The sequence below is a fragment of the Rana temporaria genome, chromosome 7, assembly GCF_905171775.1.
Source record: "Rana temporaria chromosome 7, aRanTem1.1, whole genome shotgun sequence".
NCBI classification, from domain to species: domain Eukaryota; kingdom Metazoa; phylum Chordata; class Amphibia; order Anura; family Ranidae; genus Rana; species Rana temporaria.
Genome location: NC_053495.1, coordinates 61,668,391 through 61,683,010, shown reverse-complemented (window position 1 = coordinate 61,683,010; position 14,620 = coordinate 61,668,391). Strand labels below are relative to the sequence as shown.

At 41.9% G+C, this 14,620-nt stretch overlaps 1 protein-coding gene across 6 annotated transcripts in view; it reads right to left on the bottom strand.

Moving 5' to 3' along the window:
• DMC1 (DNA meiotic recombinase 1) overlaps positions 1-14,620 on the bottom strand; it is a 530,416-nt gene that overhangs the window by 214,154 nt on the left and 301,642 nt on the right. For all 6 annotated transcript variants that reach the window (XM_040359476.1, XM_040359477.1, XM_040359474.1 and 3 more), the window contains one exon: positions 2,245-2,318. In XM_040359476.1, the coding sequence (XP_040215410.1) occupies positions 2,245-2,318 (74 nt within the window). The remainder of the gene's footprint in view (positions 1-2,244; positions 2,319-14,620) is intronic.

Below are 14,620 nucleotides of genomic sequence, written 5' to 3'. Positions count from 1 at the left end.
CCTTGGATGCACAGCCAGACTAACTTGTCCGCAAGATGCGGATTCAGATAGTTGCTACACCTGGTGACGCAATTCAGACAGTTGCTATGCCTGGCGATGCGATTCAGACAGTCGCTACACCTGGCGATGCGGCCCAGTCAGCCACTGCATCAATTATGCCAGTCCAGCCCATGCCCATTGAACTTCCTGCTTTTTCATATTCTGGACTTTCTGGTGATGCGATTCAGACAGTCGCTGCACTTGGTGAGGCGGTTCGGTCGGCCACTGCAATAATTGTGCCGGTCCAGCTCATAAACATTGAGCCTCCTACTTTTTCTAATTCAGGGCTTTCTGTAACCTGGCCTCAACCCTACTTCTACTACACCCTTTCTAACTGGTCTAATGCCGCGTACACACGGTGGGAATTTCCGACAAAAAATGTTCGATGGGAGCATGTTGTCGGAAATTTCGACCGTGTGTAGGCTCCATCTGACATTTGCTGACTTCTGTGTGTATGCAAGACAAGTTTGAGCAAACATCTGTCGGAAAAAAATTGACAGTTTTGTTGTCAGAATGTCCGATAGTTTGTACGCGGCATAAGAGGTTCAATCCACCCTTTGGATAAACTGCATTGATCGGCCAGGTGGGGCTTTCAATTTTTTTTTAGGGCTCTCTGTATTCCGTTCCTGTTTTAGTTGTCCGGCTTGACCCCTGTGACATGTCCCCTGCTAACCAGCCTGACCTCGTGGATCCATGGCCCCAGTCTGATGACCTTGTGCTATTTGTGTATTAAGGATCTCTAACAAACCTCTGAGGGCTTCACAGAACAGCTGTATTCATACGGAGATAAAATTACACACAGGTGGACTCTATTTACTAATTAAGTGACTTGTGATGGAAACTATATTTTAGTTAGGCGGTACCAGAGTAAAAGGGGGCTGAATACAAAAGAACACCACACATTTCAGATATTTATCTGTAAAAAATTGAGAAAAACATTTTTTTCCTTACACTTCATAATTATATGACACTTTGTGTTGGTCTATCACATAAAATCCCAATAAAATACATTCATGTTTTTAGTTATAACATGAGGCAGTGTATGTAATACTTTAAGGGTTTTGTAATACACAAAAGATCACAAAGGAACAGATAATTTTATATTCTTTTGAAAGTGGCACAGAATAATAACCTCCTATCTTTAACCACTTAAGGCCATTTTTTGCGATACGGCACTGCGTCGCTTTAACTGACAATTGCGTGGTCATGCGACGCTGTAACCAAACAAAATTGAATTATTTTTTTCCCCACAAATAGAGCTTTCTTTTGGTGGTTTTATTTTTTGCACTATAAATAAAAAAAGACAGACAATTTTGAAAAAAAATAATATTTTTTTGCTTTTTGCTATAATAAATATCCAAAAAATAATAACTTTTTCTTCAATATTTATTCTTCTACATATTTTTGGTAAAAAAAAAAAAAAAAAAAAAAAAAATCGCAATAAGCGTATATTGATTGGTTTGCACAAAATAGCGTGTACAAAATAGGGAATTTAATGTCATTTTTATTAGCAATGGCGGTGATCAGTGATTTTTAGCTGGACTGCGACATTGCAGCGGACAGATCAGACACTTTTTTTGGACCAGTGACATTTCTACAGCGATCAGTGCTATAAAAATGCACTGATAACTGTAAAAATTACACTGTAAAAATTACACTGGCAGGGAGGGGGTTAACACTAGGAGGCGATCAAGGGGTTATGTGTTCTCTAGGGAGGTGTTTCTAACTGTGGGGGGTGTGCACAGACTAGGAGTACAGAGATCGCTGTTCCTGATCACTAGGAATGATCACTCTGTACTCCCCTGACAGAACAGGGATCTGTTTGTTTTACATTGACAGATCCCCGTTCTGGCTTTCTGTGGAGCGATCGTGGGTGGCCAGCGGCCTTCATGGCCGCCAGCCACACACATCAGCTCCCCCGCCATGCAGTGGGGGCGCGCACCTTTTATAGCTGTTAAAATTGACCGTCGTACCGGTACGGCAATTTGCAGGAATGAGCCGACCTGCCGCCGTATAATGACGGCAGCTGGTCGGCAAGCTGTTAAATAATGCTTAGATGTGGAAAAGACTGTATTGGGGTTTCATCAGCAAGTTGTAACTTTGTGTTCTAATTTTTAAACACTGATTTATATTCATGTGTTAGTATAGTAAATATAAAAATGTTATACATTTCTAAACAGTTATTAGTTATGGCAGAGTATTTACCAAGAGTTTAAAAACACCAGCTTCTTCATGGAATTTAGCTGCTACATAATCCAAAAGCTCCATCTGATGTTCACCTAAAAGGAAAAAGTAGGTGAAATCAAGTCCTTCTCATGTGAGCAATTGATTTTAGAGTTTAACGTGGCAGCATATTCTAGCCAATCCTTCAGGGTGGTGGTAATAAATATATAACATGAACTGATGCTTTATTTAATGTTTCCAATATTTGCATAATATCTTATTTTTATAACTTTTTTTTAATCATACATATCATGAATCAAAGTGTGCAGTAGTGATGAAAGAGATCCAATAGCCAGTAAAACAACAAGTGTCAGGAAGATACCTCATCATTTACTGTATATCTTGTATACTGTATATACAAGGCTTCAAAGTTGTCAAAAGGAGGCAATAATCTCTCCAAGTTTGGCCAATTATTGTATAAGGCTCAATATGATCTCGAGTAGGCAAGGGCTTTTTACAGAAGGCAACTTTTTTTTAGTTATTGGTAACCAACATATGGCAAAAAAAAGGTCAGGAAGTAACTTATGTAAGTTGTGGTTGTGAAAAATCTTGAGCCGCTTCTGAAACAATGTCTATATCCCCTTGGATTCTGCAAAAGTGGATGGGTCACCTGCTGGTGGCACAGTGCTTCCCAGAGTGGAAGGTTGTAGTTTTAGTGTCCACCAGTGGGTATCCCTCAGCAGATCGCAGTAATCATTGTGCTGCGTGTGGGCTTGGTTTGGGGGTTTATGCTTTAACCCAAGTCCAGAAGCATAGAAATAGGTTGGAGATGTGGGACTTTTTGGAGGTGCATCATATATAAAATCACTTCAAATGCATTTGATATAGAAATATACAAAATTATTTAAGAAACAACATAAAGGTATGCAAAGCAGTGTATTCAAAGACATACACAAAACATCCTATTATTATCAATGAATTCCTGTAATTTCATACATATTTTCGTCGATATGTTTCGCCGAAGTGGCTTCATCAGGAAAGGACGTATATTTGTATTTATATAGATAGGATCACTATTCAGTCAGCTTTGTGTATATAAGTCAAAAATAGAAAACATATTAGTGATACAGCATTTGACAATTTAATGTAAAATATTTCATATAAAAATGGCTGTGTGCAAACAAGAAGGCAAATGGAAAGCCCACACATGAAAGAAAACTTCCTACCTCTCCATATGAGCATGGGAATTCTATAGATGTAAGGACTACCCGTAATGCTGCGAAAATGCAGGTGGACCCTGTTCAATGTGCCAGATCGTAGGGAGGGATTTGGTATATTTGACACAAAAAAATAGGTAACCTGCAATATATTATACAAAGTTTCATAAGTGAGAGGGATATAGAGGATGCACAAGAGTTCAAGCAGGTAGCTTAAAAGAACCTTACACACCTAAAACCCAACTGTTTAAATGCTAATGATATTGGGAGCCTTGGATGGACCAGAGCACGTAGCAGCCTAAACTAAATGGTGTATCGGGGGAACAGCAATATCTGAAATGTCATAAATTTGTAAATTAGAAAAAAGTATTAATCTTAGTGCAGTGGTACAAACCACACCGTTTGTACCCAACCTCACCTGAGTCCATCCTCTCACTAGCGTGATGATGTTCATCCAAAGTTGCCCTAGATCTTCCACAACTGTGGGCAGCGGAGGAAAACGTAAAGGGAGGAGAGAGAATGTGATGGTGGTGAAGGATTAGGTCCTCTGGATGTCAAATTGACTAGTCCACATGAGAAAACAGAAAGGGAATGAGAATCCCTGCACGATAATGCCAAAAAAGCCTCCTATATGAACCAAAAACTACCTGCTGTAATGTCCGGACTCCTAACAGGCTCCCAAATGGTCCCAAAATGGCTTCCGCCATGTGGACCTTTTATATCCCTCCCCGTTGTGTCAACCACACGTGTGTGACGTCACGCCGCAATGACGCAAATCGGACGCCAAAAGGAGAGGGTCTGCGTGTCACAGACTGATAGCCAGGGATCGGAAGTCCCGATGAACCATCGGAATGCGGGTCCGATGGTGATTTGCAGGCGTATGAAGGGGAGGAAGCAAGAGACTCCTCCCCAACACGCCAACAAGACTGGACACCACGCACATTGTCTCAATGACTCATTGGGGCTGATTTACCAAGTCTGTGCGCCATGACTCACAGACAAGAGTAAAAGTGTTTTTGACACAAGTGTAATTAACCCCTCCCTCGCCGCAGAAGGATGCTGGACCCGACGAAGAGGACACCCGAAGCCGCAGACGGACGCCGGACCCGACGAGGCCGCCGATGGACGCCGCGCAAGACACCAAAACTGTAAGTACAACAAAAACTTTTTTCCACAGGATTCACGGCAACTTTAGGGGTGCGCGGTATACGCGGGAGCGCGTTATACCGTGATAAATACGGTAATTAACCCCTCCCTCGCCCCTAGTGTTAACCCCTTTCCTTGCCAGTGACATTTTTATAGTAAGCAATGCATTTTTAGAACATTGGTCGCTAGAAAAATGCCAATGGTCCCAAAAATGTGTCCACCATAATGTCGCAGTACCGATAAAAATCACTGATCGCCGCCATTACTAGTAAAAAAAAAAATATTAATAAAAAAGCCATAAAACTAACCCTTATTTTGTAAACGCAATAACTTTTGCGCAAACCAAACGCTTATTGCGATTTTTTGGAACCAAAAATATGTCGAAGAATACGTATCGGCCTAAACTGAGGGAAAAAAATATTATTTTTAGATAATTTTGGGGATATTTATTATAGCAAACAGTAAAAATTATTTTTTTTTGTAAAAAAAAAAAAAAAAAGTCGCTCTATTTTTGTTTATAGCAAAAAAAAAGAAAAAACTCAGAGGTGATCAAATACCACCAAAAAAAACATTTGTGGGGAAAAAAAGGATGCCAATTTTGATTGGGAACCACGTCGCACGACCGCGCAATTAAGTTAAAACGACGCAGTGCCGAATCACAAAAACTGGCCCGGTCATTGACCAGTAATATGGTCTGGGGCTCAAGTGGTTAAAAAACAAACTAAATAACTAACAAAACACTAAAGTTAGCCCAATTTTTGGCGATAATGTGAAAGATGATGTTACACCGAGAAAATAGATGCCTAACATGTCGCGCTTTACTATTGCAAACACTCATGGAATGGCGCCAAACTTCAGTACTTTAAAATCCCCATAGGCAACGTTTTTTTTTTTCAGGTTACCAGTTTATAGTTACAGAGAAGGTCTAGTGCTAAAAGTATTGCTCTCGCTCTAACGCATGCGTCAATACCTCACATGTGTGGTTTGAACGGTGTTTACATATGTGGGCGGGACTTTTTACTTTACTTTACTTTTTTTACTTAGTCAGTTAGAAATGTTTTACTTTCTTTTCGAGGGTGAAAATCACTTGGATGTCTCTGAGCATGCTCATAGAGCGTGGGTGGGTTAGTAATTAAAGGACATCCTTAACTAGTTACCGACCGCCCACCGTCGTTATACGTCATCACTTTAAAGATGAATATCTCGGTAACGGCAATGGAGATATTCATCTCTTCAGTGGGCGGTCCGGTACACGATAACGGCGGTCTCCGCGGCGGATTCGCCACGAGATCGCCGTTATTGGTGGCGGGAGAGGGGCCTCCCGCGCCCTCCGCCGCTTACCGTAGCCGTCCTTAGCGGCGGAGGCGATCGGGACCGTTCGGCTGGTGACTAGGGACGAGACTGAAAGAAAAATCTCCTTCATCCGTCCCCATAGCTCTGCTGGGCGGAAGTGACGTCAAAACGTCAGTCCCGCCCAGCCTCTTAAAGAAACATTTTTTTTTTTTGCATTTAAGCCTAAATATGAGATCTGAGGTCTTTTTGACCCCAGATCTCATATTTAAGAGGACCTGTCATGCTTTTTTCTATTACAAGGGATGTTTACATTCCTTGTAATAGGAATAAAAGTGATAATTTTTTTATTTCAGTGTTAAAAATTGTAAAATAAACAAAAATAAATGCGAAAACCCCCAAAAAATATTTTAAAGCGCCCCGTCCCGACGAGCTCGCGCGTAGAAGCGAACGTATACGCGAGTAGCGCCCGCATATGAAAACGGTGTTCAAACCACACAAGTGAGGTATCGCCGCGATCGTTAGAGCGAGAGCAATAATTTTAGCCTTAGGCCTACTCTGTAACCCAAAAAATGCAACCTGTAGAATTTTTTAAACGTCGCCTATCGAGATTTTTATGGGTAAAAGTTTGACGCCATGCCACGAGCGGGCGCAATTTTTAAGCGTGACATGTTGGGTATCATTTTACTCGGCGTAACATTATCTTTCACAATATATAAAAAAATTGGGCCAAATTTATTGTTGTCTTATTTTATTTAAAAAAGTGATTTTTTTCCAAAAAAAGTGCGCTTGTAAGACCGCTGCGCAAATACGGTGTGACAAAAAGTATTGCAATGACTGCCATTTTATTCTCTAGGGCATGGGTGCTCAACCTGTGGCTCTCCAGCTGTTGCAAAACTACAATTCCCATAATGCCTCAGCCTTTGGGAGACATGCTTGTACCTGTCAGCGGCTTGCAATGCCTCATGGGAATTGTAGTTCCGCAACAGCTGGAGAGCCACAGGTTGAGCACCCATGCTCTAGGGTGTTAGAAAAAAAATATATATATAATGTTTGGGGGTTTTAAGTAATTTTCTAGCAAAAAAAAATGTTTAAGGGCTCTTTCACACGGATCGGACCGTTTCCGGGTCCGCTCCGTGTGTCTCCGTCGGCTCAGCGGGGATCCCCGCTCAGCTGTCGGCGGATAGGGCGGTCCCCGCACACAGTGCAGGGACCGCCCTGTCTCTGCTCCGCTGTCCCCTATGGGAAACCTGATGCAGACGGACCGTCTGCATCAGTTCCGCTCCGCCAAACGGAAGAAAAATAGGGTTTCTTCCGTTCGAAAAAGCGGAACCCGACTGACGGACGCTAGCGGATGCTCCATCCGCTAACAGACGCGTCCCCATAGGGATTCATTACAAGTCCGTTAACGGACTTGTAATGAACGGACAGACGGAGCGGACGTCTGAAAGGGGCCTTAGTCTCGTAAACACCAACTCTGAAAAACAGGCCCGGGGCTAAAGTGGTTAACAGGTGTAACCACTTACAAGCTCACCCAAACTAGAGACTGAAATTTGTTCATGTGATTTCAATTGCTTCATTACTAGCACACGTTATAAAAAGCATGGATGGAGCAGTCCTCAGCTGCCCTGAGAGGGGCAGGCTGGCAGGAATGTTGTTGCTAAACAGATGTGTTTTGGAGCATGTTTATTTTTATTTTGCCAATGTTTTTTGTTTATTTTTAAATGATGTTCAATTTGATGTATTTGTCTCTGCTGCCTTATTTTCAAAAATATTTCTGAAGATGTTGGGACGGTTAACCTATGTTTATATAGATTTTTTAAATGTATTTTTGTTTGTGTGTGTGTTTTTGTTTGTTTGTCTTTTTTGCTTTCCTTGTTTTGTTGACCAATAAAAATTACTTTCAAATTTTGAAGTTTGTTTTTTGTTACTTTTTCATGCTACAAATTTTGACAGCTGCAGCTGAAATAGGTTTGGCCTAACAAATTAGGTGTGATTTTTCCCATACACACCATCAGATTATCTGCAGATTTTTGTCTTCAGATTTACCAAAACCATATAATATGGAGGTCAAACCTTAAGAGTTTCAATTTGTATGCAATCAGGCAGGCCCTTGTACTACATGGTTTTGGTAAATCTGAAGACAAAAATCTGCAGATAATCTGATGGTGTGTATGGGTCTTAAGCTTCTTTCCTAGTGTGTACGCATGAAAAGTTTGCTGCCATGTTTAATCACCATGAAATTAAAGACAAAGTGGTAAGTATTTTCTTTTTACTGCAGTGGTCCTCAGCCCTCAAGTACCCCCGACAGGACATGTTTTGTGGATTTCTCTTATCAAGAATTGATGTCCAGACTGTCTTTTAATTTTAAAGCACATGTGCAAGATGAAGGAAAACCTGCAAACATGGCCTGTTGGGGGGGGGGGGGGTTATTGGTGGACAGGCTTGAAGTGCTGATTTACAGCACTTTTCTTATATCTAGCGCAAGGCAATCCTATTCTAATTGTGGGTGTTTGAGGGAAGCCGAGTGTTAGAACCCCTGCTTGTGTTTTTTTTTGGTTGAGCTTTGTGTCCCTTTTCTTAAAATTGGCTTCACCTGCTGTCACACAGCTGAACAGGAAGTGAGGGTAAAACCCTACCAATGTCTTTTCTTGGGGTCAATCCAACTAGTGTCCCCATTAAGCAAATTGCACTGCTGTGTACACCCCAAATGATTAGTTCGCTTGGGGTCTAGTAAAGGCAAAGCCACTCTGCAGTACAAGCATAGTCGCTGAAAATCAGAGAGGAAGCACTCACGGTTTTAACATCCAATCCTGTAGAAGCAAAGTTTTTTTGTTTTCTTCCTTGCTTGTCCACTTGTAATGCAAAGTGGATTTGCCTTTAGTAAATGGACCCCCAACGTCCAAGATTCCTAATAATTTGGGGTGTACACAGCAAAATGCAATTTCCATAATGGGAAACTATTTAGATTGATCTGTGTCCCCAACAAAAGACATTAGCAAGGTTTTACCCTCACTTCCTGTTTGGCTATGTGACAGGAAGTGAATGAATTTGAAGTAGAAAGTGACATTTGTGAGGTGTCTTCACCCTATTAGGGGTGCAGGCATCCCCCAAAAATGAGCAGATAATACTTATTTGCAAATTAAGAAAATTGTTTATTTAACATTGGGTGGTGTTTGTGGGGGGCCCTAACACACACATTCATACATAGTAGCAACGCTGTATCCTGGCCTATTGGCATGGTTATATTTTCTTAGGTCTCTCAATAAAACTCTTTGAAATTTGTGCTTAAACTAGAACTATAATCAACACTTTTTATTTTCTTTAATTTTGGATAGAGTGAGGGAGGGTTATAGGCCCGGTCAGTTTATTTTGTATTATCTGTGTCCAATTGGGGAGATTTGCCTTCACTTCCTGCCCCAAACAGGAAGTGAGAGAAAAACTATGCAAATTAAGGGAATCCAGTGCCCCCCCCCCATTACTAGTGTGTGTGTCCCCTGAAAATTCCTGGGCGGGTCATACAAAAACAGGGTGTGGCCTTGACAGGAAGGGTGGGTCATTTTTCTATTAGGAGGTGAAGAAATGTAGTGAGGCCTAGGGCAGCACAAAACCTAAATATACTACTGCATATTAGGGCTTATTTAGACCGGATCCGATTTACAGCATGTTTTTATAGTGTGGGAGGAAACCCACGCAGGCACAGGGAGAGCAAACTCCAGGCAGATGGTGTCACGAGCGGGATTCGAACCAGCGACCATTTTGCTGCTAGGTCAAAGTGCTATACACTACACCACTGTGCTGAACGAACATGATGATTGCAGCTGAAAGCACGAGATCTTTTATTTTATTTTTTTTCCAATACCATGCTTTCCAGCCTTATTGACCCCGCCTCTCTCCATAAAGAGGACCTGTCACACACCAGTCCTATTACAAGGGATGTTTACATTCCTTGTAATAGGAATAAAAGTGATCCAAAAAAAAAGGGACAAAAAAGTGCAAAAAGAAAAATATTAGGTAAAAAAATTTAAATAAAAAATAAAAACGCCCTAGTAGCTCGCACTCAGAAGCGAACACACGTTCAAGTCCCACCCACATATGTAAACGCCGTTCAAACCACACATGTGAGGTATTGACGCATGCGTTAGAGCGAGAGCAATAATTTTAGCACTAGACTTCCTCTAACTCTAAACTGGTAACCTGAAAAAAAAACTTCAAGCGTCGCCTATGGAGATTTTTAATATCGAAGTTTGGCGCCATTCCATGAGTGTGCGCAATAATAAAGCGTGACATGTTAGGTATCAATTTACTCGGTGTAAAATCATCTTTCACATTATCCATAAAAATTGGGCTAACTTTACTGCTTTGTTATTTTTTAGTTCATGAAACCGTTTTTTTTTTTGTCAAAAATAAAAAAGGCGTTAGAATTTTTTTGCGCAAATACCGTTGAAAATTAAAATAAAAAAATGGCCGCCACTTTATTCCCTAGGGTGTCTGCTAATAAAATATATATAATGTTTGGGGGTCCTGAGTAGAGTTGACCATTCAGGTCTGGTGCGGATTTTAAGGGGAACTCCACCCCAAATTTTAAAAAAAATGGCGTGGAGTTCCCCCTAAAATCCACACCAGACCCCTTATCCGAGCACGTTGACCTGGCCGGCCACAGAAAAGAGGGGGGGACAGAGTGCGCCCCCCTCTCCTGAACCGCACCAGGCCACATGCCCTCAACATTGGGAGGGTGCCCCCCAGAGCACCTTGTCCCCATGTTGATGGGGACAAGGGTCTCATCCCCACAACCCTTGCCCGGTGGTTGTGGGGGTATGCGGGTGGGAGGCTTATCAGAATCTGGAAGACCCCTTTAACAAAGGGGACCCCCAGATCCTGACCCCCCCCTGTGTGAAATGGTAATGGGGTACACTGTACCCCTACCATTTCACGAAGGAAGTGAAAATAGTAGTTGTCTGAAAAAAAACCACACACACCGTTGAACAAAATACTTTATTAATTAAACCAAATAAAAATAGACGATCCCTGCTGCTCCCTGATCCATCGTTGTCTTGTATCCAGCGGCGGTGAGTTCTCCATCGATGGGGTTTACGGGTGTTCTCGCCCACGATTGGTCCAGCGATGAGAAGATCCGTCCATTCAGAGCACAGCTCCGCGAATGACGCACCCGAGCTTGATGTTTCTTTTATAGGGGAGGCGGGCCTCACTCGTCCCCCTCTGACGCACACTGTGCTACGTCACTGGGAAAGCCCTATTCCTTACTAACCCCTTCCTTTATGTTGGGGTAGGTTGGTGTTTTCCAGTGTTTGCCCACACTGAGGTGCCTCTGTGCCACAGCTACCTTGAGACAATGTGGTGTCCAGTCTTGTGGGTATGTTGGGGGAGAAGTCTCTTGCTTCCTCCCCTTCATTATCACCATCCAAGATCGGACCCTCGTTCCAATCCCTGGCTATCAGTCTGACACGCAGACCCTCCCCTTTTGGCGTCCGCTTTGAGTCATCGCGGCGTAACGTCACACGCCGCCTGGTTAAGGCAATGGGGAGGGATATAAAAGGTCCACATGGCAAAAGCCATTTAGGGACCGTTTTTGTTTTCAATCTGAGTTTTATTAAGTTCTAGTAGTTCCCAGTTATACATACATTACTACTATAATCGTAGCAATCAAGCATACAAATATGATACATATTATCTTAACCAAAACGTCTAACAAACATACATGAGGGAGATAGAGGGGGAAAAAAAAAAAAAACAACAAAACAAAACAAAAAAAAAAACAAGGGGGGGGAAAGAGAGAGGTAGAAAAGAATAAAATAAAAGAGATAGGAAGTAAAAAAAGGGTTATGATCCACTAGTGATAATCCCCCCAGCATGGCTACTCATCTATATGGTTCCCTTTAACCCAGCTTAAGAATTCATCTGACTTTCGAAATTCAGACCATGCAGTCCAGGTATAAGAAAACTGCTCTTCCCTTCCCATTTCCCGTGCCAATAGGCTTTCCAAGTCCCTAGAGCGTTCCAATTCCTTCGCCCATTCCCCCAGGGAAGGCACTAACCTTGTCTTCCAATATCGCGGGATAACTACTCTAGCTGCTGAAATGAAGTATCCAAGCACCTCATCTCTTGCCTTTTTTAAGGGACCTGGGGTCATGTTTAGGAGAGCCACTCTGGGTGATGCACAAATTACTGTACCCTCCAGTTTTCCATATAAATCGAAAATTTGTTTCCAGAACCTTCTTACCGGCGGGCAATCCCACCAGACATGTAGCATGCTACCTTTTGCCTCATGGCAACGCCAACAGGTGTCAGGTATATCTTGATTAATTTGGTGCATTATAGAAGGACACCTATACCATCTACTCACCAGCTTATATGCCTTTTCTTGTGATCTTGTGTCTATTGAGGTTTTATGAGTCATAATGAAACTTTTTTGCCAATCTGGTAAAGCTATATTCTCTTGGAGTTCTTTCTCCCATTTCCGTGTAAACGGGGGTAGATCTGGACGAATTGAAAGCAAAAGGATAGAATATATTATAGAAATTGAGTGTGACAGTGGTTCTTTTTGTAATAACAAAGATTCAAATGCGGTTGGTTCAGCATAGAAATCTTGTTTCGATGGAATTGATCGTATATAGCATAAGGCTTGATGTCTCTAACCACTGCGCAGGGTTCTGAGAGGTCTTAGTCAACGGAGAATCTACCACTGATAATGAATCTGTCTGAAGTACTTGAGCAATTCTCCTATGTTCTTGTTTGTGCCAGGGCCCAAAGGTGATTGGGTGTAAAGCTGGTATAAAATCCGGTGTTCCAAAAAAAGGGGTCATGGGGCTCAACTGTTTTGATATTTTATATATAGGTATCAATCGGTCCCATATATACAGTGTTTGCCTAGTAAGGTCTACTGGTATTGAAAGGCCTTTTCGTAAAATAGGCGATGTCCATGGAAGGGCACATAAATCTATAGGATTCATATGTCCTTCCAATTGAACCCATTGCTTCGAGGAGGGACCGTTTTTGGTTCAGATGGGAAGCACTTTTTTTGGCAATATCTTGCAGGGATTCTCATTCCCTTTCCGATTTCTCATGTGGACTAGGTAGTCAATTTGACGTCCAAAGGACCTAATCCTTCCCCGCCATCACAGTCTCTCTCCTCCCTTTCGCGTTTTCTTCCGCTGCCCACCGCTGTTTTGTTGTGGAAGATCTAGGGCAACTTTGGATGAACATCATCACGCTAGTGAGAGGGAGGACTCAAATGAGGTTGGGTACAAACAGGGTGTGGTTTGTACCACTGCACTAAGATTAATACTTTTTTCTAATTTACAAATTTATGACATTTCAGATATTGCTGTTCCCCCGATACACCATTTAGTTTAGGCTGCTACCTGCTCTGGTCCGTCCAAGGCTACCAATATCATTAGCATTTAAAGGTGAGGTGAGTAAGGTTCTTTTAAAGCTACCTGCTTGAACTCCTGTGCTTCCTCTATATTCCTCTCACTTATGAAACTTTGTATAATATATTGCAGGTTACCTCTTTTTTTGTGTCAAATATACCAAATCCCTACCTACGGGTGATCTGGCACATTGGACAGGGTCCACCTGCGTTTTCGCAGCGTTTCGGGTAGTCCTTACATCGATAGAATTCTCATGCTCATATGGAGAGGTAGGGAGTTTTCTTTCATGTGTGGGCTTTCCACCTGCCTTCTTGTTTGCACACAGCCATGTTTATATGAAATATTTTACATTAAATTGTCAAATGCTGTATCACTAATATGTTTTCTCTATTTGTCTTATATACACAAAGCGGATATAATAATGATCCTATCTATATAAATACAATTATACGTCCGTTCCTGATGAAGCCACTTCGGCGAAACAAGTCGACTTAAATGGACGAAGATATGTATGGAATTACAGGAATTCATTAATAATAGGATGTTTTGTGTACACCTATGTCTTTGAATACACTGCTTTGAGTACTTTTATGTTGTTTCTTATATAAATAATTTTGTATATTTCTATATCAAATGCATTTGAAGTGATTTTATATATGATGCACCTCAAAAAGCCCAACATCTACAACCTATTTCTATGTTTCTGGACTTGGGTTAAAGCATAAACCCCCAAACCAAGCCCACACACAGCACAAACTCGCCGAGTACGTACTGGCAACATGGCTAGAAAACGGTCAGCTGGTCAGAACGAACTAACAGAACGCACTGAAGAACAGCAAGGCCTATGAAGAACGACCTGAAAATCAGAAACAAGCGGACAAGAACGCACTGAAAAAACAGATAAGAATTCACTACACACACTATAAGACAGATACGAACCCACAAGCACCTACTGAACAGCAGAAAATTATCTGGAAAGCACGAAGACTGAAGAGCGCGAATTGTCTCTCACCAAACTTTTACTAATAAGCGGCAATACAAGATCAGCAAAAACAGCCCAAAGGGTGGCATCATTTGAATGGATAAAGAATATAAAAGGGTAGGAATAGTGGCGCTGCCTAAGTGTATTACTACACCTAAAGGTCCTGATACGGGTCTGCCTAGACCAAATGTGGTAAAAATGTGCTCCACTAAGTGCAGTATGGGCTGAACTGACTAAGGTCTATGTAGGTAGAGGTCCCACAAAGTCAGAAGACTAAGGGAGCATGAGCTCAATGGCCATCAGCTAAACTTAGAGTGCTAGGGAATGGGTGTAACTAGGTGTTAAACCCAACAACTGTGCACTAGAAGTGTGCTGCTGACCAATGGGTGTCT